The following is a 24828-nucleotide window of genomic DNA, read 5'->3' on the forward strand; positions in this document are numbered from 1 at the left end:
ATCCACTAAAACAATGGGACATCCTTTCCCCCATTTTTTGGCATTCAAGTGCATCCCAGTGGATGAAATCTTTTAGATGTGGTACAGTTAGCCCAAATATAAATTGAAATTACTGTATAATTGCATTATAAATGTTATTTTCTTTCATGTTGCTGAAAGCCTTGGGAAGATCAACTCATAGCAGCAATTGCAACCATCAGCCTTACCCTGAGCTGAGATTTCTGCCTGCTGCACTGATCTCCCCCACTAAGCTGCCCATGGCAGCTGGGGATGGTCCTCTGTGATATGGGTTATCTTATCAGGGAAGCAGAAGGGAGGACAATTGGTGCAACCCTGGCTTTTCACTGAAAACACAACCTGGGCAGTCTCTGGTTGTGTCTCCAAGGCTCTGACTGAGAGAAACTAACAACAAAAAATCCCTGCCTTAGGAACTATATTGGGAATCTTTAATTGTGCTCTTAACAAAAAATGAAGGAAATGGATAAACAACACCAATGGAAAATAAGCCTTTGAAAAGAGTCCAAGTGCTGGAAAATCCCTGTGGCGCCTGCCAAACCCTTCCCTAAGCACAAGCAAGGGCTGGCAGGAAAAACATGCCTTGATCCTTTAGAAATATCAATACAAGAGGGACAAAAAGTGAGGAAACAAATTTTTACTTTTCAGTTGATTCACAGAGATGCTGGATGTAAGACAGCAGAGCAGCAGCACGAACAGATCAGCGCACAGAGCTTGTTCTTCCCAAATGCCTGGACCCCATCTCCCACCCTGACCCAACAGTAGCATTCCCTGCTCCCCAGTGAGGTGTCCCTGCTCCTCACTGGGGTTTAACCACCCTTAGCCAGCTGACACCAGGGTGCTCTGTCCTGCCATGCTTCAGCTGCCCTGGCTGAGCCTGTGCAAACCCTGACAGGATGCCCAGGTTAAAGCCCCACTCCCCCAGGAAGAGGGCAGGTCTCTTTGCAGAGAGAGCCATGTTGAAGGTGACAAATCCTGCACTGTGCCAGCCACAAATGCCCCCAGGGGACGAGGGGCCAGCTGTGCACCAGCATGGCAGAGCAGCCTAAGGCAGCACCTGCCCATTTGGAGGCCATGCCAACATCATCAAATGCAGGTGCAAAACTGCCCATCCTGCCCTGGATGCTACTGGTGCTGAGAAGCAGAAAGGAAGCTTTGAAGGAAGAGATTTTCTGGCCAACAGCTGCCCACAAAGGGAAGCTGTTGGGCCAGTGGGAATGAGGAGCCCTGGCCACACCAAAGTCACATGTCTGCTCCCACTTGGACGAGCTGCCCATGCCTCTGCCAACCTCCCAAACTTCCCCAGTGTTAAAATTCCTTATGTGGGTCTGCCAGATGTGTGAGCAGCCTGAACTTTCCTTCCAGAGACACGTAGAACACTGCTGGAAAACACTTGCCCTGCAAACACTTAAAAGGTTTAGGAACTTCTTGTCCTAATGTGTTGCATTAAAGAAACAAAAACAAACCCAAGTCACTCCAGGGCTTTACTTAATCCCTTCCCTGGCTAGGAAATGTGTCTGTAATTGCCATCTGTGGTGGCCTCCTGAGTGTAGCCAGCTCACTTTGTGCTGTGACCATAAAGAAATTGCCTGCACAAAGAAATGCTGTGGGGTTTTTTAACACCATCCCACAACTGTCAGGGAAGGCGCTGCTCTGTTTGCTTTCCTACAGACAGTGAGGTTTCCTACAGGGTGCACCTTGGTTGACCAGAAGGTATTTGTCTTGTCTCCTCTTTCCCTAGGGGTGTGGTTTACTCTCTAACTTCAGTCAAAGGCTATAAATTCTTTTATTTAACCACACTGGCCCTTGCAGAACAGTTGCCTATTGCATTATGGCACAATGAGCATGCAAATATCACCACCCTGGGTGTTTGCATCCCTACCACAGGACCTTCCCTGTGGATGGATGGCTGCAGGAACAGGCAGAGATGCAGCACAGGAGGGGTCACCAAGGCCTGCAGAACTCTTTGCTTAAAGGTTGTTTTGGGACAAATCCAAAGGAATCCAGGTGGGTCACCCCTGTTGGGTTGCCCAGTGGCTGCTGGTGCCTGTGGGTGCCAGGCACAACTGGCTGTGCAGGGCTTTATCACCATATTTCTTCTGTACCTCAAAAAGCAAGTGTAGAGCAACACCACAGGATGCCTGAGTGCCACCAAACCACAGAAAAATCTGCAGAGCAAAACCAGATCTAATCTGAATTCCTCTCCTAACCTCTCAGCGTCTGTGCAAGGAGTTCCACCCTCCACTGCCCAGGTGGCTGTGGCTCCTGCCTGCCCTGGGAGCTGGAAATCCAAGGGAAGATCCATTTCCCCCTAACAGCAATTTCCACTCATTAAAGCTCTCCCCAGCCCCTGAAGGACACTCAGATATCTTTGCTGCCAAAGCTCACTGACACTCAGATGCTCACAGTGAGGAGGTACCTGAGGGCTGCATCCAAGGGAGGTTGACTCCAGTGGTAAGCAGCTAGGAGAAGGTAATTCCCAGTACAGGTCTGGGAGAGGACAGGTTCCATTCTCAGCTGAAATCTCAGACTATTTTTTTTTTAATTCCCTCTTTAACTTCCTGATTGCCCAGTCATAAAGTCAAGCTAGGCTGCACCAAGCTCAAGAGAAATGCCTGGGGACACCTGGCTGCTCCCCCAGTGGTGCCCTCATTCCACCTCCTGCCCACCATGAAATGCAGAGCTAAACAGAGGTTCCTGCTCTGGCCACTGCTCCCAGGCACTCCAGCCCAAGCCATCTGCATGGGCAGAGCCCTCTGGGGCTGGAGCAGCTCCCAGCAGGCAATCACACTGATTCCAAGGGTTTGTCAGCTGCATCCCATCCTACCCCTTGTTCTCCCAGCTCCTCCAGATAACTCCAGCTGAGCCACACAGATCCCTGGGCCAAAGTCCTGGGGCCTCACCCTGCATCCTCCCTCCTGGGCAAAGAACAGATCCTCCTTCGTGGTTGATGGATGCACCACCCCTCCTCCTCCATGCCTCCTCCTCCTCCCTGCCCTCCTTCCCTTTCACATCCTGAAATCCCAGCTAACAGCAATTCCCACATTGCACCAACTACTGAACAGGAACATCAGGGGCTCGGGCATGACCTGTGCCTAGGACAGCTGGGCTGGCTGCTGGCACAGAGACAGTGGCCTTTAACAGACTTAGAGCTGCCCTGCAGAGAAACCTGCAGAGCCAGCAGCTCCTCCTCACACACCTGTGGGCTGCACAACCCCAGCAGCACCATCACCCAGTGCACACACAGCACCAGGTGCTCCAGCTGGGACACAACCTCTGGCAATGGCCAAGCTGAGCAAGGCTCTGGCAGCAAGGGAGGTCCTGGTACAGCCCAGGGACCTTCCCACCACCCTGCAGCTGAGGGATTCCTGGCTTTTCTAAGATCATGTCAGCAGCCCAGGCACAGCTGACTTACGACCCAGGAGAGATTTCCAAAGCAACAGTGAGAGTCATCACCACCTCTGTTTCTTTGAAAAGCTCTCTTCTCCTTCCTTGAGCCAGGAGAGCCATGCAATGGGTGTGGGTCTCCCTGTCAGGGAGCACAGCCCCGTTTGCAGTCTCATGGGGAGCTCCCACACCTGCCTGCTCCACCTGTGCACAAGCTGTGGGAACCACAGGGGCTCCCTGGTGTCCAGCCAGCCCAGGCCACCACCCAGCTGCACCAGCCACCTACTGGCCCATAGTCTTTGTAAACATGAAACATGCAACTGGAAATGCCTAGTTCAATGTTTTGCTATTATTTTTAAAATAAAGCTCACCAGGACTCTTTGCCTCACTAACATACACGGGCAGAGGTGTTTCCAGCCAGCCGTGGTGCACAGGACCTGACAACAGCAAAGCCTCAAGGGGTCCAGAGCCCCAGGCTGAGGCAGGGAAAAGCAAAGGGTGTGAGATACTTACCTTTGGAGGGGGGAGGTCTGGCAGGCTCTTCTGAGGAGGTGACAAATGCAGTCCTGAGTCTCCATTGGTCAGGGAGTTCTTCTGATCCAGCACTGCAAGGCAGAAACAATTACACAGATGACATGTGGCCTCTCCCAGCAGAGCACTTGCTACCCTGGGCTGTGCTGGAGAGCAGGATGCTCTTTCAGTGGGGAGCACAGTGACAATTACAGGCAGGGCTGCAGGGCCACCATGGCATTTCAGGCCATAGCCAGGAGCGTGGCACTGGGAGACCCAGAAGAAGAGCTGACCTCTGGTTTTAGGGCATCTTTTTCCTTCTGGAGGGAAAACTGTGGAGGCCAGACCCACTGCTGAGACTTTAAGGTCTGGAGAAGCAGCTTGGGCAGACACCACACAGTGCCTGGAAGCCCATGGCAGTTCAGTCCTTGCTAGCTCTGATCCCTGCACACAGACAGGTCAGTGACTGCTCCTCTGCTGCCTTTCCCAAAAATGAGTCCAGCACCACCCTCTCCCAGGGCAAACTGCAAAGGTGGCTGCTCAGCTAAGTGCACAGTGGCTTATCACAGCCAGCCTGCTCAGCAGTGTGATCACTGCTAAAGGGAGGGCTGCTCTTGAAGCAGCCCAGGCCAAGCATGTGGCAGCAGAACTGCTCCAGGTGATCCATGTCTGCCTCTGGAAAGTCACTTTTTCCAAGCAGCTGGATGCAGAGTGATTTAGTATCCAGAGGGTACATTAAAGGCTCAGAAAACTTGTGTTCAGTCCCCTTCTCCTACCACAGAACTCCTGGGTGGCCTCAGAGAGTGCCCAAATTCCACGACCTCTGAGATAGTGCAATGATGGATGTACCCCCTCCTTCTCCAGCTACACAGGCCAGCATCACAAATCACAGACTGTTCCCTTACTGGGGTGGGAGGGAAGGAATATTGTTCTCTAGACAAGCATTAACATTTTGCAGGTGTCCTCTGATAAAGATGACTCTCTAAAAGCTGCAGTTTGAAGAGGATTTAGAAGAAGGAAGGAAAAAGAAAAACCATCCAAAATCCTGCTGAAATTCATATCTGTACTAACTGTTACTTATCTGTGCTCTCTGTTCTTTGTAAAAGGGAATGTCACCTGGCATTTGGGCTCAGAGGATCAGTGTGGCCACACCAGGAGCCCTTCACAGCAGTCCCACCTCCCAAACTCCTGCCCCTTTGTGCTGACTTCCAGGAGGAGATGGCCTTTGGCTCACTGAAGAGCCTTGTGGACTTGGGGAGAGACTTGCTGCATCTCTCAGGTAAATGAGATCCAGTAATTGATGGTGTCTTCATCACCCAGCACAGGGAATTCAATTACTGGGCCACAGGAAGGCATCTCAAAAGCTGTGTCTGTTCTGCTTAAATCCTTACCATGGAATTGCAAGTAGATACGAGGAGCAGGGAAATACATTTTTGTGCAGAAATTGCATATTATAAAGTTTGGAGGGGTGACTTTTGGAGCTGATGGGCTTTGGAAAGCATTTCACCCTGTGCTGCTGGAGCACAGCTGCTGGGGGAAGAAGATCTGCAGAGCAAGAGAGGTGCTGTCAGCTCAGGCACACAAGTGTGTCCCCAGTCCCATTGCAGGCATGGAATTGCAGTAGATAAAAGGGACAGAGGGAGTTGTGTCATCACTGGAAGATCAATATCACACCAGTGGGCACTTGGGCCCCCTCCATCCACTCAACCTGAGCCTGCAGGCACTTCCCCATCCAGTCACAGAGGCAGGATCAGGGCTCTACAGCCAGCTGCACACCTGTGTCTCACTGACTCCAGCATTCCCAAATAACTCTGCAGTTTCACTTGGAATAGGGAAGTTGTTGACAACAGAGAGAGAGAAGTGCCAGGTCCCACAGGGAGTGGCTGAGTGGGCAGGGTCATGGCCTTGATAGGGAAAAGTCTGAAACAAAACAACCACCTCTAAAAATAAATTGTCTGAAACTTTCCTTCTGTTTGAGCATGGTGGATCAGTGCAAGCTTTGCTTTATCCACCCAAATGAGAGCTTATATAAAGAGATGTTTCTGCTGCTGCTCAGCTGCTGGGAGGGTGTTTGATCCCATTATAGAGCATTACAGCATCACCCAGAGGGCTCTGTCTGGAGGTCACACTGGGGCTGCACGTGTAAGCTGGGAGGGCATCCTGTCTTCAGAGGCATTTGAAGTTAGCCCAAGTTTGGCTGCAGGTAGTTTAAAGAAAAAAATCAAACCAAATAAACAAAAAAACCCACCACAAAGAAATGAAACCAAAACAAACAACTGTGGAAGTGAGACAATCCCAGCTATTGCAGGAGCAGCACACCAGCAGCAGGCTGCACTGATGAGTCCTTGTCTCATCCCTCTGCATTGGAAACTCCGGGGTAGGACCAGCCCCTGGCTAGGTGTGCATTTAAGAAATGTGTGTCACTAATTCTCTCACTCCATGCAATTATCAGCAACCTCTTTCACGGTGAACTTCAAAGAGGAAGAACATTTTTAGACAATTATGTTCTTTGCCGTGTTACAAATCCAAAACCTGGGAAAACGAAATTGGAAACGAGTATTTCACCAGGGTTTGATTTCTCAGCTTTTACTCTGCAGAGCTCTCACACCCCTGGGAGATGAAGGAGCTCTGCCCCTGCAGATGGTGAGGGCTGAGCCCAAACTCACCTCACAAGGCTGTGACAACACAGACCCTCTGGGCCAGGGCAGAGCAGCACAGCAAACCAGAAATACACTTTCAAGGTCTCAAAGATGCAAAAATGACTTGTTTTGTGGCCAAAGAAAGCATGAAGGCTTCCTTGAATATTTCAGGCACTGGAGCTTCAAGCCTTAGAAGGCAACATTTTTATCCCAAAATAAAGACCTCCAAAGTGCTACTTCCAGGAATAACCTCACAGTGTTGGCAAGGACCACTATTTCCAAGGGAATGTTATGAAAATGGCCCTTCCACAACCAGCAGCTGCTTCAGCCCTCAGAGCTGCCAGAGCAAGGCTCTAACCCTGTGTGCCTTCATCATCCCTTGAGACACGATGAACCCGTTAATCTTCAGCTCCCTACCTTTGTCTTGTTTCTCTTGGTCACCCTGCTGTTTATGGACTGTCACTTTGTTCATGTAAATATACTCCTCATCACCACCTGCAAACAAAGGGAAAAGTGAACTCTTTACCCACATGCTGCTTTCACACTGCTAGGTTTTTCCACAAAGGCAGATGCAAAAAGTGTCTCTGCTGAGCACATTTGGAGAGAGCATGTTGGTTGAGGCAACGTGCAGGAAAAACCCCAAGCAATAATAAAAAGCACAAAAATTAAGTGCTTTATGGTCAGGAAATTCCGTAAGTTAAAATTTCTACTTAAACATTAACTTGGCCAAACAGTACATCCTGTGTATCTTAGAAAGTGGATTAAATAAACTTAAGGTTTAATAAGGAAAACAGAAAGGATCAGGAATCTTGGGAATCCTTTGCTTGTAAAGCTGGACACATAACTATAATAATTTTACATAAACAATTAGAGGTCACTGCAAAAATAAACTCAGTTTCATTTTCTCCTTCTAATTTTCATGTCTCCCATTCCCACCAGCTGCCAGGAAAATGTTGCTTCATACCCCGTAGCAATTCCCATGACAGCCCACCACCCCATCCTTGGTTTTCCTCATCTGTACCACTGGACTTGGTGTAGACTTTCAGAAGGTCAGACAGGAAGCTCTTCTTCACCACAGCAGTGCTGCTCAAGTTCTCCTTGTCCAGTATCCTCAGAAAATCCTCAAGTTCTGTGAGCAGCTGCTCGAGAGCTACAACAGAAACAGAGACAACTGTTGGCAAAGCAGCTGGGTGGTGTGTCAAAAGAGGATATATGTTAATTCCATGACTTCCAAAATCCTTTGCTTTTTCTGCCCAGGAATAGTTCATATTTAATTTTCCAGCTTGAACTCTGCCTCTAGCTTTGGAAAGAAAGTCGGTCTCAGACCATAAAATCTCCAATTTCCCTTAGTCTGTTCACACATCAGTGCAATCTCATGTAAATGCCTATTCTTCTTCCATTAGGACTTCTTGCTCAAGCAAAGACAACCTGAAGAGATTTTGAGCATTGGGGCTGAGATTACAGGAAGGCAGCTTGCAAGGTCTTGATACATGCACCTTGGGTCCTGGCAAGTATCATCCAAACCTCATGTGGCTTGGGACCTACCAAAAATCCTGCTTTTTGCTTCTTCTTCCTAAGCCTCCTCCTTATCTGGGAGAGATGGGGCCCTTCAGTCTGGTGTAGCAGGAGGTGTCTTTGCCCATGGCAAGGAAGCTGGAACTCAATGATATCTAACATCCCCTCCAGCACAAACCACTCAACAATTTTATGTTTCATTCCATCATTACTTCTCTGTCTGTATGAATTTGAAAATGTCTCTGTGTGTATTCCAAAAAGAAAAGAAAAAAGAATCCCCACCTCCTCGCATCCATAAATCACAATCCAGGAACTTCTCAAGCCGCCTTGCTTGGGCAGTGACCACAGGCCCACTGTATCACAAGGCTCAGCAGCATCTCTCAGAGCCTCAGGAAGCCCTGCTGCACCCAGGACAGCCCTGCACACCCAGAGCAAGCAGCTGGGACAGGCACTGCCCAGCTCAGCCGGGCTAATGGGTTTGTTTTCCTCCTGAGGAGGTGCTGCACAGCCCTGCCACCAACAAATCACTGCTCTGACAGGGCTCTCGCTGGAGCAGCAGACTCTTAATTGCTTGCTTTTGTTCACACCAGAGTTTATCGTCGGCTAATTAGCAGCAGGGGCAGGAGGAGGAAATAACAGAGCATTATGTGGAGGGAGGAGGTGTGGGAAAGACATCCCAAACCCAGCTGGGACTGTTCCTCCCCTCTGAGGCTCCCCTGCTGCCCCTCTCCATGGCTCCCTGGTGCAGAGGAGCTGCAGAGGTGGGCAGTGAAGCTTGGCTTTGCCACCACCACCCTGCAAGCCAGGCAGTGATCCCTAAGCACTCCAGCAGGGAGCTTTGGGATAACTCGAGTGGGGCAATGCTCCCTTCCCTGTAATTACAGCATCCCCAGACTTCTGATCCCATGGAACCCCTGGGAGTCACAGCTCACACCCATGAACTAGGAACGTGTTAACACTTTGGATTCAGAATACAGAGCATCTGAGCAGTTCTAGTTAAAGAGCTACCACATTTAAGGTCACAAAGAACAGGTTTTTAAAGGCAAGAGAAAGCCATCACCTTCCTACTGATCCACCTTTAGCCACCAGGCAGCCTTCCTGGGGTAAATGCACGTTAGAAGATTGATAAATAAATTACACTGCAAAGGTTTATGTTACTAGCCATTGAAAAAACTTTCTTCTGCTCTCAAACTGAAATAATCTTCACCAGACTGACTGTAAAACAGCCTAATGACTCCAGATCAGTCAATAACAGCTCCAGAGGAAACAACCAGCTTGTAGTTATTCACACTTCACTCTATCCCTCTACACCACATCAATTCTCTTCTGGTCAGATTTAGGACCAGCAGGGAATGGAAAACACCTGCATCATGCTGTGTTAACTCAAAGGTCTTTGCCAGCTTCTGTTTTGCCCAGAGAAAACAAGAATCACCTCAAGAAACAGAAGCCTTTTTTTTTCCCCATAAGCTGTGAGGAAAAGGTAGCATTTGCTGATAACACTGCTGGATGCCAATAAGCAATGAATGGTGTCAAACCTACTCACAACTGGCTTCTCTAAAGCTTCAGGGACCCTGTTTCTTCCAAGTTTGAGGAAACTCCCCATGGTAAATCACAGCCTTGCTATACTCATCTGCTTCAGTGGCCCACCTCAGAAAATTCAAATTGAGGTCAGGTCCTGCTGGTCAGGCCAGCTGCACACGTGGACATTGATGTGTCAGGGATGATACCAGAAACAACAGCACCCAGGACACCTAACCTTAATCTGAAGCTTCAGAAGCAGCTGCCCATGTGGATGTCACAACAGTGGGTTTGCAGGGAAGGGGGTAAAATTCCCATTCCCTCCTCCACCCCCAGACTGCAGAAAATGAGTTTATTCTTCTCCCAGGCATCCACAGCTAGCACACACACAGGGCTGAGCCCTTATGAATAGCAGAGCCCATACAGTAGGTTACATTTTCCAGCCCACCAAAGCTGAACTCAGCTTCCAGTGACTCAAAGCAGCTCATTTAGGATGTGATCCTGGGGCCACAGAGGTCAGTGGAAAGACTCTGTCAGACCTCAATGGATTCAGACTTCAGGGGACTCAAGAGAGGTTAATTCTGTTCTTCTTCTGCAAGAAGCAGTCTATAAACCATCTGCTTCTATGCAAGAATCTCCCTGACCTCAGCTGGACATTCCCAATCCAAACCTGATACCTGCAAAAAAAAAAAACCTCCACTGACCATTCATTCTCTCCTACCAGAGGGAGAACAAGCTAATACTTATCAGAGACTGATGAGTGTGAGAAGCAAAATGAATTATTACTGATAGGGTCTGTAAGATCCTCTGTGCAAGCCACTATCACAGCAGGTCTCAGCAGTAGAAACAATTGAGAGTCCTTGTGCATTAAAGCATTTCAGGATTCTGAGTGCTGGAAGTCACTGCTTGATCTCAGCTAAAGACCCATCACGCTGTGCTGGTGATGTATGGCTGTACCACACTCATGGCAAAACCAGGCTGTTGGCTTTTCAAAGAGCCTGAAACAAATGGTTCTTCCTCCAAGCTGCTGGTTTTGCTCTCCTTATCCTAGCAGTTTAGAAATGAGAGCACATAAAGAGATGGTTCCTGCTCTGCAGGGGAATAGTTACAGATCCAAGGAACAAATTTGCAAAGTGGTATGGCTGTGAGCAGCAGGATGAGAGATCAGAAGTAGACAGAAGCCTAAGTCATAAGGCAGAGAAATTCTCAGATGCTTTTCTGAAACTTTTTCCACTGCTCTTCTCAACTCCCATAGCACTTTTTTGTGACTTAAGTAATATTTCCAGCACCACCTCAAACAAAGGGCTTCACAGATCTTACCAAAATTCAGCCCCTTCACAGAAAACAGGGATTACCTCTAAGGTTTAGACTGTCAGAAAAATTAAGAGGCTTGGCCAAGGTCACTGTGAATACCTGCCCTGAATCCAGTCCCCTCAAGCACCAGGATATGACCTGCTCCAGTTCCCTAAAAGCATGGCCATGGATCTGGGGTACCATCAGAAATCACTGCAGAACTCTTGCCATGTTCTTCTCCATGGCAGCAGACAACAGCAACTGGATAAACCCTGCAGGAATTTCTCAACACGTGACGGAGAGAGGCACAGGAGCATCACACAATGGGAAACTTGAGTGATTTGCATCTGCAGTGAGTGGATGATCATCACTGAAAGGATGGTACTTTGAAATACATAGAAATATCACATCTTTACTGATGCAATTAGGACTTTCAGGGGTGGGGGTTACAGTCAGAATTACCAGCTCCTTCTTGCATGCCCTTCACTGGATGATGAGATATGTTCTCCCTTCTTTTGCTCCAAGACAACACAACCCATTTTACAGAAACTCCTGGGCTGCCCCTGAGCACCACAAGCTCTCTCAGTTTGAAGGCTGCAACTCCAGTTGCAGCAATGAGCAAAGAGATGCTTTGAACACTGATCTGTTCCAACAGCAATTCAGTGGCAGCAGGACAGCACTGAAAAGGGCTTCTTTTGGCAGGAGTCTGTGCCTTTCTTTGCAGACTGAAAGTCCCTTGCATTGCAGCAGTGTCTATCCCAGCTCATGAGAAGCCAGAGCCAAAAATGAAACAGATTGCAAAGCCCTCATTGAGGAAGCACATTCCTTGCAAAAGAGCTGCCAATTTTGCCTGACACCAAGGTCACTGAAAGGTAAATGACCATTAAACTAGATTATAAAAGCCATTCCTACCAATAACCACTGATCTCTGTCATGGTGCTACAATAACAACCCATGTCTACATCTAATTACTTCATGTCTTGGCCTTAGGAGGAAATGGGAAGACAGGCTCTGAATGAACTTTCATTCAAGTGTTTCAGTAGCCACTGGGCAGGATTGTATTAGACCTTTTAATCTAAATTCAATTACTTATTTTATCAAGGTAGAGGGGCCCCAGCCACCGGACAAAGACCTGTAATGAGATACATACTCAAAGACAAGCTCTTTCCTCTGCTGAGATGAGAGGTGAAAGATAAGGAGTATCATTTGCTAACAGGAAACTAAGGCATTGGGAGATTAAGTGATTGGTCCAAGGATATGGGCATATTCTTCAACAGAATATAAACTAGCTTTCCCACATCCCAGCCTGGGGATTGTGTTTCCAACCCCCCATCCATGGATCCCAAAGTGCTGAGAGATATTTTACCCTCCTGCCCGAAGCAGAGTCTGGGTTTGGTACTTTTGGCTTCACCCTTCCCTCCTAGAAGGAGCTGGGCTAAGCTGCTGACAAACAACTCTATTCAGGCACCAAGTAAATACCTGCAGTCTGTGCCATGCAAAGCTTCCTGCTTCAAAAATCCTGGAAACTCCAGAGACAGTAGAACTGGGAACAGCATTGTGAGCCTTGAGAAAGCCAGCCCCAGGAGCAGAGGGGCTCCTGAGGAGTATCCTGAGGTACCTGCCCACACCCAGCCTCCCCAGGCTGCCTCCACCATGCACTGCATCCCATGGCAACCTTTCAGCTGCCATTTCCCACTGCCCAGCCCTGGCTGGCAGCACTGGGATTCCCCAGGGGCTGCTTTGGCAGACAGCAGCTCCTTTCTAGCCCTGCTCTCTTTTTCCCTTTGCTGCACAAGATGAATAGGGCAGCTGAGGAGCGTGCAGAGAGGACAGGCAGGCACAGAGGCAGCATTCAGGCTGCTGAATAGCAAGTGCTGTCAGAGGAGCAGGAGGACCCAGCCCAGGCCTCCTTGGCTAATTTGGAGTTTTACAGTAACAGTTGGGCTTTGCAAGAGGGAAAAGTCACCCACGGTTCCAGCTAGAGAAGGCCATTCTCCCCAGCTGTGAGGAAAGGCAGATGTGTGGATGGTGACAGCTGTAACAGCTGGATGACCCCTACACTGGGCCACCTTCCAGACCAGCAAAGCAGATCCTTCCTCAGGCAAACCAGTTCTCCTCATCCTGCTGGCTGCAGGGTTGTGCAGAGGAGCAGTGAAGGAAAGGGAGCAGCAATGCTTTGGCTCCTCTGCAGTGGGTGCAGCTCCTCTGCCCTGCTCCAGATGCTGCTGGCTTTGGCAAAGCAGTGCTGGGAAGGACAGGTGGCAGAGGGTTCATCCAAATACACTGAGAAACAGCAACGTCCCTGCTGAATCCCAGAGAGCTGCTCCTCTGGAAAGCACCCCCATCCCACTGAAACCCCACCAGCATTCACCCATGGTGATGGGCAGAACAAACCAGGTGTGTGCAGACTAAGGCACTCTGCATGGCACCAGGTTTACCACCTTGGTTTTGACCATCAGAAAAAACTATTTTCTTCTCACACTTGTTCCTGTAATGACTGGCTAGGCTTCCATCTTCTTGGTTTTCATGGGAAGAGAATAAAAAGCCCAGTCCACTGTTGTCTCCAGTTGAAAAGGTTTCTTTTACCCACAGAAAAATAATTATGAATATACAAATAATTGTAGAAGAAAAGAAATCTCCCCACAGCAAAACGAGAACTGCTGTGTTTTTCAAAGGAAAACCCACAAAAACCCCCTCTAAGCTTCTGGAAAACAATGAACTTTCTTACTGGAGAATCACTGCTAGATTAAACAAAACAAAAGGCAAAATTCATAATCCTGACACAAGCTAAAATCCCTCAAAATAAGAAACTGTAAAACTGGAGAACTCCTCTCAGAGTATTCCTAATAAGCCAGACAAGTGCCAGACAGCCATGACCACTGTCACAAAGCTGTCTGATTTTTAGACACAATGAGTGCTCACAGGAAAGAAAGGAAGAAAAAAACCCCACCCAGACTGTTCTATTAACGCACCTAAAACCCAGCACTGCTTGGATTCACACTCTCCTTGGGAGCACTAGCCTGGTCTTTGTTGCAAAGTATGATTCATGGAAGGACAGAGGCAAACAATGTGTTTGGCTGGCTGTGGGCTGTGAACTGCACAGATGAACCCAAGCAGCTCTGCGTGGGCTGCTCTGGAAGTTCCAACAAGACTCGCATTGAGAAGGGGCAGCTCTAACCCAGGAACTCTGAACTTTAACAGAATGGCAGCAGAAAGTGCACACAAAGCTTTTTTCAGTGAGCTGAGCAAACAACAGACTCCTCTTCCCTCCACTGGAAGGTGGGAAACAGCATCCAAGAAAAATTAAGGAAAGAAAAAAAAAGAAGGAAGAGAGAAGAGAAGCAAGACATGAAAATTACCGTGTCACATGGAGATTTTACTGAGCACTCCTGCATTTTAGTGCCATATTGATCTATTACAACACAGAAAAGTTTGGGTGGGAAGGGAGCTTAAAGATCATCTGGTATGCAATGGAGGGCGTATGTTTGGCACTTCACAGGCAACACAGTGCTGTGCTCCTTTGCAAAGGGTCTCAGCCTCTCCATGACAGAGCAACTGGTGAGTCACTGGGGTCCCCCACTGCCAAACAAATTTGCTGGATGACATCCGAGAGAAGCTGGCCCCTCTTCCTCTGGCCAAACTCACAAGGCCCCCAAAGCTGTGCCAGGCTACAAACTGCAGGTCTGTGCTCAGTGATGCTCACAGCCTCAACAGATGGGAACATACCACAGACTGCCATGGCAAACCATGCTGGGACCTGGGGTGGATCAGAGGAGTGCCACATCCTTACTGTGCAGAGCACCAGGTCACACACAAGTTGTGTAACACAGTAACTCCTGCTGGGACAGGACACAGCCAGGAAAACAGAAAGGAAGCAACTAAAGAAACATCAGTGCAGTAGTCAAGAGGGTAAGTCATGATCCATCCAAATTAAGATGTCAACTAAAAAAGTTGGACCAAGTCAGGCAGAGCAGAACATTAAAGACAACACTGTTTTTAAGGTAAATATCCCCCAGAGCAGGGTCTGGTGGGCTCCTTTCCCAGTGGGGAGAAAAACAATCCTAACAACTTTTACAAAGCAGAAATCACATCTGCTGCCAAGCTCCAGAGCTGAATCCTAGACAGAGACACCATTTCCTGGGAAGCTGCCTCCCCTGACTCCCTTCTATCCCCATGACCTTTCCTGCTGCTTTTCCCCCTTACACCTTCAGTTTCCAGCTAGGATTGGTGGTTGGCTGGTTTGGGTTTTCTCTGCCTTGTGAAGGGCTGCTCTCCTCTCCATCACTCTGTGGGGATGACTTCACTGGAGGGGTTGGTCACCCTCTGACCTGCACTCAAAGCCCATCTGCTGTTTGCTGGCTGATGCCATGCACAGCTGTGCCCAGGAAGGGGCTACCAAGAATTGGCTGATCAAATGGAACAGCTGCCTTCAAGAAAAAGAAACAGGCAAAACACTCAGCCAAATGCCACAAACACACAGGGCTCCACTGCTGGAACCTTGTGCAAGAAGGCATCCCACAGCTCCTGCTCAGCACAGCCTTGCTGCCCCCTGCCTTAATGCAGCCCTTGCTCCTTGAAGGGGGCAACATGCTCCCTGGGCCTCACCTCAGGTCTTTTTCCAAGGCTCCTGGAGCACGGTTTTAGTCAAAATGCTGTGGCAGACTTTGCCTCATCCCTGCTCATCACTCTGCAGAGGAAAGCACATTTCCATCCCTGTGCACATTGCAGAGCAGCAGCAGAAGAGAGGCACACAACATCCCCAATGCCTGCTGAGCCCACAGCCACGGGACCTCTTTCCCATGGAAAAAGGAAGGCTGGCATACCTCATTCCCAAAGCAGAGAGTGAGAAAATGCAAGGTCCTGGAGAGATTAACTCTCCCAACGATGGTGAGCGACAGCCCTGGAACAACACCCATGGTTTGTGCCACTTCCATACAAATAAAGGAGGTTAACTGACAAATATATTTAGAGATGGATTTCTCTCTCCCAGGCAAGACACAAATGAAAGGAAGCTGCCAGATACACATTGGGTTGTGCTGCTTTTTTTGAGAGAGGACAAGCACACACACACACACACACACGCCCTCCTAAGGCCTCATATCAAAGCATTTTCCCACCATTCTCTGTTGATTTAATGGCATCACTTCTCCAGTGAACAATAGGAACACAGCAGAAGGGGAAAGTAATTATGTTTGAGAAAGCAAAAGCAAGAGCTCTGGGGTCAGAGAGAAAGACAGACACACAGCCCTGGAGTCCCCAGTCTTTCCTTGCTGTTTTCTCTGCAGAAAGGGCTTCTCAAGCCACGCTGCCCACAAGAGCCAGGGCTGGGTCTCTGTGTCTGCCTCTGGAAAGCAGAATGACCACACCAGGCTACTGCACTGGTGCAGGGGCAGAACAGGTTTTTTAAGCACCCTGAGTGTATCAGGGTAGGCTGGCAGAGCCTACAGCAACATCATTATTGATTGCTAGACTTCTTTCTTTCTTTCTTCTTTCTTAATAATCTTGCTCCATCCCTTGTCCAGCATGCAGCCCTTATCCATCCTCCTCCAGGTAATCTGGAAGCCTAAACTCCAAGAGGGAGGATCATGCAGCTGAGTAACAGAGCAGTGTGCAAACCTGAGATTTTTTTCTCTGGAAATCTGGTGTTTTAATTATCAGCAGAGAAAAGTGCTAAAATCCCCAATCCCAGTGTCCCCCCAGAAAAAATCCCCTCCCCCTTGCAAAATTCCCCCATCTATTGACATCACTAAGGACCAGAGTTCACAGTCCTCCCTAACAAGATTCAAAGCAAACCAGCACTCACTACACTTCAGTTTAGGGTCATGAAGCAGAGAAAGACAAGCTTTAGTAATTCTACAACGAGGTCAAACTACAAACCCCCTCCTGCCATGAGTCACCACTGCTCAGGGAGCTCCTCCCAAGAGGAATCCAACATCTGCCCCCAAGGGAGGCCACAGCTCCCACCCACCATCCTCCCACGTGTGGGGGGAAGGCACACCTGCCAGGTGACCTGGGGACATTCCTCACTCCTGTATTCCAGAGAGGCCACCTTTAGTCCTCTCCCCCAAAATGATATTTCACTAAGTCAGGGTGGCAGAGCAGCCTCCCAGGAACAGGCAGCTCCCCTGTTTGCTATGGATTACCAAGGCAGCTGGGCACCACACGAGATGTTTCCAGACACGTGTGCCCTGTTAGGAAACACCAGTCTTGTCCTAATGCTGCAGTGATGCCCAGAGAAAGAGAGGCTCTGCCCTGCTTCACACCCCAAACACCACTTTCATCACTCAACAGGTTTTCAAATGGGATTCAAATCTCTGGTGCCATTTTTTTATCTGTGTTATTAACTCCTGTTGCCAAGAAACTCCCAAATACATTTTCTCCATGGAGCTTCTTTGATCAATACTCATAAAAACAAGCATTGGTGGCCTTGAGACAAACAAGTGTCACTCATGGAGAGGATGCTCAGAAGAGAACCTCTCCCAGGCCACCCAATTTATGCAATGGCTGCACACACATTAAATTTCCAACACAGGCCCACCCACGTGACAGAAATGTGTCCTGCCAAAACACAGGTGGCATCACCTGGAGACCACAGGAGCTGCACACCACAAGGGGCAGGAGGGGACACAGGAGCTCCCACCTGTCTCCCTACAGACCCAGTCCCCACGTGGTGTGATCTGACTCATGGAGCACAGACCAGAGAAGCCACAGACATTTCCCTGCTGAGATGAACAACTGCAGTGACTAAATGCAGGGCTCCTGGCTTGACTCATGGGGACAGCCCTGCTCCCCTGCCCATGCATGCTTTACTGCATGGGGGAACCTCTTATAAGGTAAGGTAGAGGTAAGCACTCAAAATTCTGCCAGGACCAGACTGTGTTCAATAAACCTTGATTTAACATCTGCACCCTGAGCTAGAGCTCATCTCCAAGCAGCAGCAAGTCAGGCTCACAGAGATGCCCTGGGAGAAGAGGAGGCTCAGGACAAGACCACCCCATGGCACCTCTGCCATCCTCCCCAGCAGAGCTTGGCAGGAGCCCAGGGGGGCTGATGCAGAGGAAAACCAGGACAGTGACCTGCATTTCATTTTTTTCCATGTGAGTTGGAAAACTTCTCTCTTTCTATCCTGACTGTGAGGCATGGGAAATGAAAGACAGCTCTTAAACCAGCAAAACAACCATTTACAGGATAAAAAAGATTTTCTTACTTTGTCTGTCTTGCACTTTGTTTACATGAATGAGAGCCAGTTATCCAGACTGGGAACAATACTCTGAATTAAACCTCTGAAACCCATTACATAAATATGCCAAAAGTATCACTAATCCTATCACAGATTAAAAAGTTAGATCATTATTTTCATTTACCATCTCAGCAGAAAATTTGTGACAAGAAACTGCTGATGAACGAGTTCAAGTCTTTCCAGCAAATTCAGCTTCCTTGGAGCTTTTCTAAATGCACTTTTGACTCTTTCATCCCCCTCTTATCACACTTTGGAGGCATCCCTGTAGCTTGGCTATAAGCTAGCCATGCTGGCATTTCTCTTTTCTCAGCATTACATGCTAATAAACATTTTTGTCACCCCTGGTACCCGGGGATCCTCTGTGGAGCAGTGGTTTGGGACCAGCAGCTCGTGCCTGGCTCCCTGCAGCTGGGGCAGGCCACACCACCCTCCCTCCAAACCACACTGCTGTGCTTCCCATCCAGAAAATGAATGGAATACAGCTCAGCACGGGCACTAGTGAATTAATAACCTTTAATGAGAGTAATAACTTGAGGAATTCTCTGTTGACTCAGTGCTAAGTGCAGCCTGGCCAGTCCAGCACCAGTGCAGCGCTGGCAGCAGCTCAGTCGGACACCTGGAGCATCCTGCCCACAGGAGCTGCCCTCAAGACAGTTCTCTGGCACTCACAGGCATGAAGAGATGCCCATCCTCACCAGGGCCAGCTGGTAAGGCACAGCCAGCCCTCCTGCTCTGCAGAGAAAACTGCTGGCCATTCAACTTGAGGGGCCAGAGAAAAAGAGGAGCAGTACATCTTGGACATGGCTCAAGAGAGATCCCAGGCTGCCACTGCAAACCTCTGCTCAAAACTTTTGTCTTTCCTTCCACCAATTCTGGGCTTGAGCCCCAGCCCCGAAAGCAAAGCCACAGAGCCTTTCAATCTTATCAGGTTGAGAAAGACACAAGGATTGCTTCTGTTGTGGTTTGTTGCAATTTCCTTTGCTTTACTGCCATCTGCTCAGCATTTCCAGGAAAGAAAAAGGCAGGTAAAGGAAAGACAAATGACTGGGAAAACACTCCCCATTTCTAGGACTAGGCATGTTTTGTTTTAGAAGACAGTGAAAGCAATAAAAAATGTGGGCATTTGTAAGATAAAATACCAATACAGTTGATTTAACTTGTTTGTTTCAGGAGAAGAGACAAAAAATAGAGGGGGCAGGAGGATCCCTGGGGCAGTTGTCCTCTCAGCCTTACTTCCAAGGTGGTGGATCCTTAACTGAAGGGATTTGAATTCATCTTCTCTGGAGGCTGCTTCACCTACTCATGTTGCTACAGAGGGTAAAAAGCACCAGCTCTCCCACCTCAAACAGCAGTTGGGATGTAACTACCATGTGTCTCTTTTGATTCCACTGAAAACTTCTGCATGTTGTGGGGCACAGTCCTGCATCACTCACCTTAGGTCACAGGGTAAACCAGACAATCTTTTGTTTCTCCCAAAAGGAGTTTCTTTCAGGCACTCACCCCAATTTCTCTCCCACTGACACCAGGAGGAGTTTGCTACCACCCCCCACCACCAATGTGACAAACTGCCCAAAGGGGAGAGGGGCTTGGCCTGGCAGCCAGGGGCAAAGGGCAGGGAGCAGTGACCAACTCCATCTCAGCCTTCAGCAGGGACATCTGCCACAGCCACCTGGGCAAGCTGCTAAGCAGGTCACACACTGCACAAGCTGCAGATAAAAAACACAGGCACAAGAACTGCCAAGCTCTCAAAGGCTGTTCAGGCCACCAAACTCCTTCCTCACGGCATTCAAGAAATGTGCACTCCAAATTTCCTCTCCATTTTGAGTAACGCCTGTCTGAAATTTCCATGTGGGACATGCCAACTTATGCTTCCACAAATTGCCCTTCCTGAGGGGCAAGAAAAGTGAAGGAAACTGTTTCAGAGAAGTAGAAAACAAACTGGACCTATGGGATCCTCTCAGCAACAAAATAATGCATTTTATTTTCCCTACCCATGATTATCCATTGTTATCCAGAGTTCTTTGGAGGCAGTGCTCCAGCACATTTCACCCACACCCTCTGTGCTCAGGTGCTGGGAACAGCAGCATCTCAGCACAGTGCTCAGGAGCTCTGTCTCTCTGCTACTGTAAGGAAATTCATCAAACTGCACACTCAGCTCGGGCAACGCTTGGTTTGTCCTGCAAACCTGAAAAAGGCTCCTGAGCATTAAATATTCCAGAGATTTTGCAAAAGTCCCCTTTCTTCACTTGCCATTCATCACAGGCAGCCTCTTAGGCCAAAGCACATGACTGCAGTGATGGGGCTGATAACCAAAGCCTTGCCAAAGGTCCACACACTCAGCACTCCCTGATGCTCAGACTGGCTCCACCAAGATGTGTTTTCTCCCCTAACACACCTCTCTGCACCCAGACCTCTGCTTGCACCTCGGCCATCACACTTGGCAGACTTTCTGCCCCGTGTGAGGTGCTGCAGGAACTTGCTCTCCTGGCTGACACAAGGCACTCTACCTTCCTCACATGAGTCAGCAGGCAGCAACAGGAAAGCCGTTCTTTGTGCTTGGAAAAGAATTGAGTGATTTTGAAGCAGTGGAATGTTTTGGACTAGTTAGCTGACCGACAGCATGAGCGCTTCAGAAGAGGCTGCATTATGAGAAGCAAACTTCAAAAGGATAAGTGACAAGGCCAGAGTGTTTGTGGTGCCTGAGGAAGTAATTAGAATTTAAAAGGGACACAGATTGGACAAGTACACAAGGCTAAGAAAGATGAACTGCTGCCAAAAAAGTTTCTTTTGCTTTCCCAGCTCTCTCTAGCCCACATTAGAAATGCAGTTTCATGAATACCTCTGCCTCAAAACATTTTTAGAGAAAACCCTTGCAGTTGTTGAAAACATGAGAAAGATGCCACCATCAAAAGCTAGATGCCTCCTGCTCCCATTTCTCTTCTCAGCTTATTAATAGCTGTCTTGCTTTCATCATTCCCAAAAAGGAGAGGGTTTCTGCAAACCCCTCAGAGATAAGACATTTCTTAGACAAAGGGTTTTGTGTACAGCACAGTTTATCTTCCTTCATCACAGGGTTGGATTTTTTTTTTTTTTTTTTTTTTTTTTTTTTTTTTTTTGTCTTTTTAAGCAAAGGTTTCAAAGGCTTGCAGGGTGAGTGACCTGCCAGGTCAAGAGCACTGCTCCAACTGGAGAGGTGTGATGTTAGTCAGAGATCAAACTGCACACAGAACTTGGTGGTTTCCAGTCACTGAGGATCATTGCTAAATTTCTGCTGCTTTGAGATCTCTGCTGCAGAAGCTTTGAACTGGTGATTCAAACAAATGCAAGGCTGCAACACAGCAGAAACGTCTGTTCTGGTTTTCCCCAAAAAACTGAAGCAGCTCACAACAAACTCAGCATTTAGCCCCTTCCACCAGGAAGTCTCAACACTTCTGGGAAAGCAAAGGCCGAAGCTAGAGGTCTGCAACAAACTCCAAGGGCAGAAGTGCAGCTTTAGAGTGAAGCCAAAGTTGGTGATCCACCAGGGCCATTTCTCCCCACCACCTGCTCTCTACCTGATGATGTTGATATCCCATCTTCTTGAACTTCTTCCCTACAGTAGAGACTCAACAGTTCATATTCAGACAGTGGCAGAGACAACTAACATGAGTCACCATCTCTGCCAAGGCAGACAGAGCCCTGTTGTGTGCCCAGGTGCAGGTGAGAGATGGTGAGTCAGGCTGGAGGAATGAGCTCCAGCAGCACACCTGGCACAGCCTGGCTGCCCCATTCCCAGCTGGTGGGTCACTGCAGCTCAGGCTCTCCAATCGCTCATCTGTCAAGAGGGCAAGGAAAAAAAAGATTGCTGGGAGTTTGGCAGGCGCAAACAGGCTTCCAGTAACACTCTGAGGAAGCTCACAGGATGTCATAACACAAAGTATTTACTGAAAATTGTCTCGGCATTCAAACGTTCTTTATGTATTTAGTTCAAGCTGTGTTGGATTCCATCTGCCTCAGGCTTGTGGGTGCAACCATAATCCCAACAGAATAAAAGTTTCACCCTATGATGTCACTTATGCCCACAGGTTTCATGGGGAATTTCTTTCCCAAGCTCCTGACTCAGTTTTGAGGGAAAAAGAATGATCTTTGTACAAATGCAGCTACACCTCACAAGGTCTACAAAGGGTGCCACACCTTGGGACACAGCAGCAGACTGGCAAAGCTTCTTGCTGTGGAAGTGAAGACACCACTTCAAACCTTGCTCCAGGAGGTACCAGTGGTACCAGCCTGGCCCATACAGAGGCAGCCACGTGGGTGTTTGAGGCATGAATCAAAGGCAGCTGGACACCCAGCTCCCCCTGCTCACCTCTGCAGTCAGTGCCAGGATTTGGGTGTCAGCTGGATGGGCTGAGCTGGTCCTCCTGGACTCTTGGACTTGCATGGGAGTTGGAAGGTTGTGTTTAGAATATGCAAGGAACATTCCTTTGAGAAAACAGAAATGCTTGGAGGATACAGGAGCACTGCTGTAGTGCTGGGCAACCACCACAGATATCCACTGGAGCTGTACACTCATCTCACAGAGACCTGTGCAGCCCCACTGAAGCTTACCAGATTTGAATTTAAGCCCAGAGAAGGATACTCTTTCATATGGAAACTCCAGGTTTATGCAGGCACAAATGGACAATACAGAAATTTCCCAGTTCACATTAGATGCAGATGTCCAGCTCTGGGGATTCCAAAACACCAGAGAAAAACCAAGATGAAAGCAAACCAAATGCCAGCTGCACTTTATTGAAACAGGAAACCACAAGCAGCTCCATGTTCAATGGGAAGCCCAAACTTTGGGATTCTGTTTGTTTTGAACAATAACCCCACCAGGCTAGTGGAGCCCTCCTCAAGGGTGGGAGGGACTGAGGACCAAATCCAAGCTCACATTGGGCAGCACCACAGGCAGATCCTCTGCACATTGAACACCAGTTCCTCTGGAGCTGCTCTCTCCCATTTTCTCCCATTGAAGTAATTCCCTATACATACATTATACATGCTGTCACTGTTCCTTGGGGTAGGACTCCCTGCAAAACTCAATGACCTCTGAGGCTCAGGCCTGGGGACCTGGGTTTCCTGGACATGACCATCACCACAAAGGCTGTTTTTGATCAGAAATACCAGCCAGGACCTGAGGAACTTTCATGAAAAATATTTCTGTGCACCTTCACTAAGAGAAAATAAACAAAAAAAACCCCAACCATCACTGTCCTGATGGGTCAGGATGCAGAAAAATCTTCTACTTGTTGTGTGAGAGAATAAATACCAGGATCAGACTTCTTCATGCCAGTAGAGTTCCCCTGGGTGAGACTCATCAGGGCAGCTCCAGCAACTCCATCCCTGGGGGGTGCTACACAGCCCTTCCAGCCCCTGTTAGCTGCACTAGCCCAAAAAGCCCCAAGCAGCTGGGAATTACCAGGCACAAGACTGAAAAACAGTGCTGAAAAACAAACAACACCCAAACCAAGAATCACAAGGCAACCTTGAGCTTCTTTTTGGAAATATTCAAGCAGGATGTCTTGCTGAGCTGACACATCTGGTTTCCAGAAGGACTTCAGCTGGGAGCTGTGCTGGACTAAAACTTTTCAGGATGCCATGAGAAGTGGGAAATGAGGAGCCTGGGACAATCTTTCAGCAAGATGAGGAGATGGAGCTAGAGAGCCTCAAGGGGACAATTCCCAGGGCTATCCCTGCTCAGCAGGGACTTGGACGTAACTTGAAGCAAAGTCCTCTATTCCCTGCATGTACCAAGTACAGTGGGAGGGTGATGTGAAGGCTGTGTTTAACTCATCTACTTCCCCTAATCCATCACTAACAAGCCCATCTTTTGGCAACTCAGAAGGACAGACCTGTACAAAGCATGGATGTGACTGACTTATTGATGGCCCTGGCCCAACTAAAGAGGTCAAGCACATGCTTACCCCATCCCTTCACTGCACATCCTTGAATTCACTCTGAAGCAAGTCTGTGGTGGGCTCTGAGCCCATGCTCAGGCTGGGGCAGGGATGTCTCAGCAGCAGAGCAGGCAGGAGCATGCCTGTGCTTAGTCAGTTTAAAATCTCCCAAAGCACCCAACCCAGCTACAGAGAGGAGAGGAGCTCCTGAGATGTACACAGAGCTCATTCCTAGCGTATTTCACCTTCCAGTACAGGCAGGAAGCAGGATCCAAATTTTCAATAGGACAAAAAAAAATATCTCTTCTTTCCCTTGCTACACAGGTCATGGCTCAGGAGCACCAACCAGGTGAAAAAACCAACTGGTACTTGTACCAACACAGCCCACCCTGCACACTTCCCATTCAAAGAGCATCCCTTCTGCAAAAAGGGGAGAGTCTCTTGCTCTGTAATTGCTCTCTTGCTTTGTAATTTGTCTCTTGCTTACCTAACAAAAAGATCATAAATCACAGCTGGTTTCCAGGTCTTTGTTATTGTCCAAGCAGCACTAACAAAGGCAAGCTCAGCACGGACCCAGAGGACCTGGAAACACCCAGCCAGTCCCAAAATAGGAGCAGCTTGGGGGCACACAGCTGGAGCAGGGCTGGCCCCCTCCCGGCACTCTGCCAGTGGTGGGTCAGGAGGTGCATTCCTGCGACAAGAATACTCTGAGAAAAAAACACCCAGAGGCAGCACCAGGCCCCTGACAAACCACTGGAGCTGCACTGGCCCTGTTCATCTCCAGGATGGTATC

At 48.6% G+C, this 24828-nt stretch overlaps 1 protein-coding gene across 2 annotated transcripts in view; it reads right to left on the bottom strand.

Annotated features, from left to right (window-relative positions):
- AFAP1L2 (actin filament associated protein 1 like 2) overlaps positions 1–24828 on the bottom strand; it is a 66216-nt gene that overhangs the window by 18664 nt on the left and 22724 nt on the right. For both annotated transcript variants that reach the window (XM_050976304.1, XM_050976303.1), the window contains exons 2-4: positions 7573–7701; positions 6969–7046; positions 3916–4007 (exon numbers count right to left, since the gene is read on the bottom strand). In XM_050976304.1, the coding sequence (XP_050832261.1) occupies positions 3916–4007; positions 6969–7046; positions 7573–7701 (299 nt within the window). The remainder of the gene's footprint in view (positions 1–3915; positions 4008–6968; positions 7047–7572; positions 7702–24828) is intronic.

Source organism: Serinus canaria, chromosome 6 (genome assembly GCF_022539315.1).
Source record: "Serinus canaria isolate serCan28SL12 chromosome 6, serCan2020, whole genome shotgun sequence".
NCBI classification, from domain to species: domain Eukaryota; kingdom Metazoa; phylum Chordata; class Aves; order Passeriformes; family Fringillidae; genus Serinus; species Serinus canaria.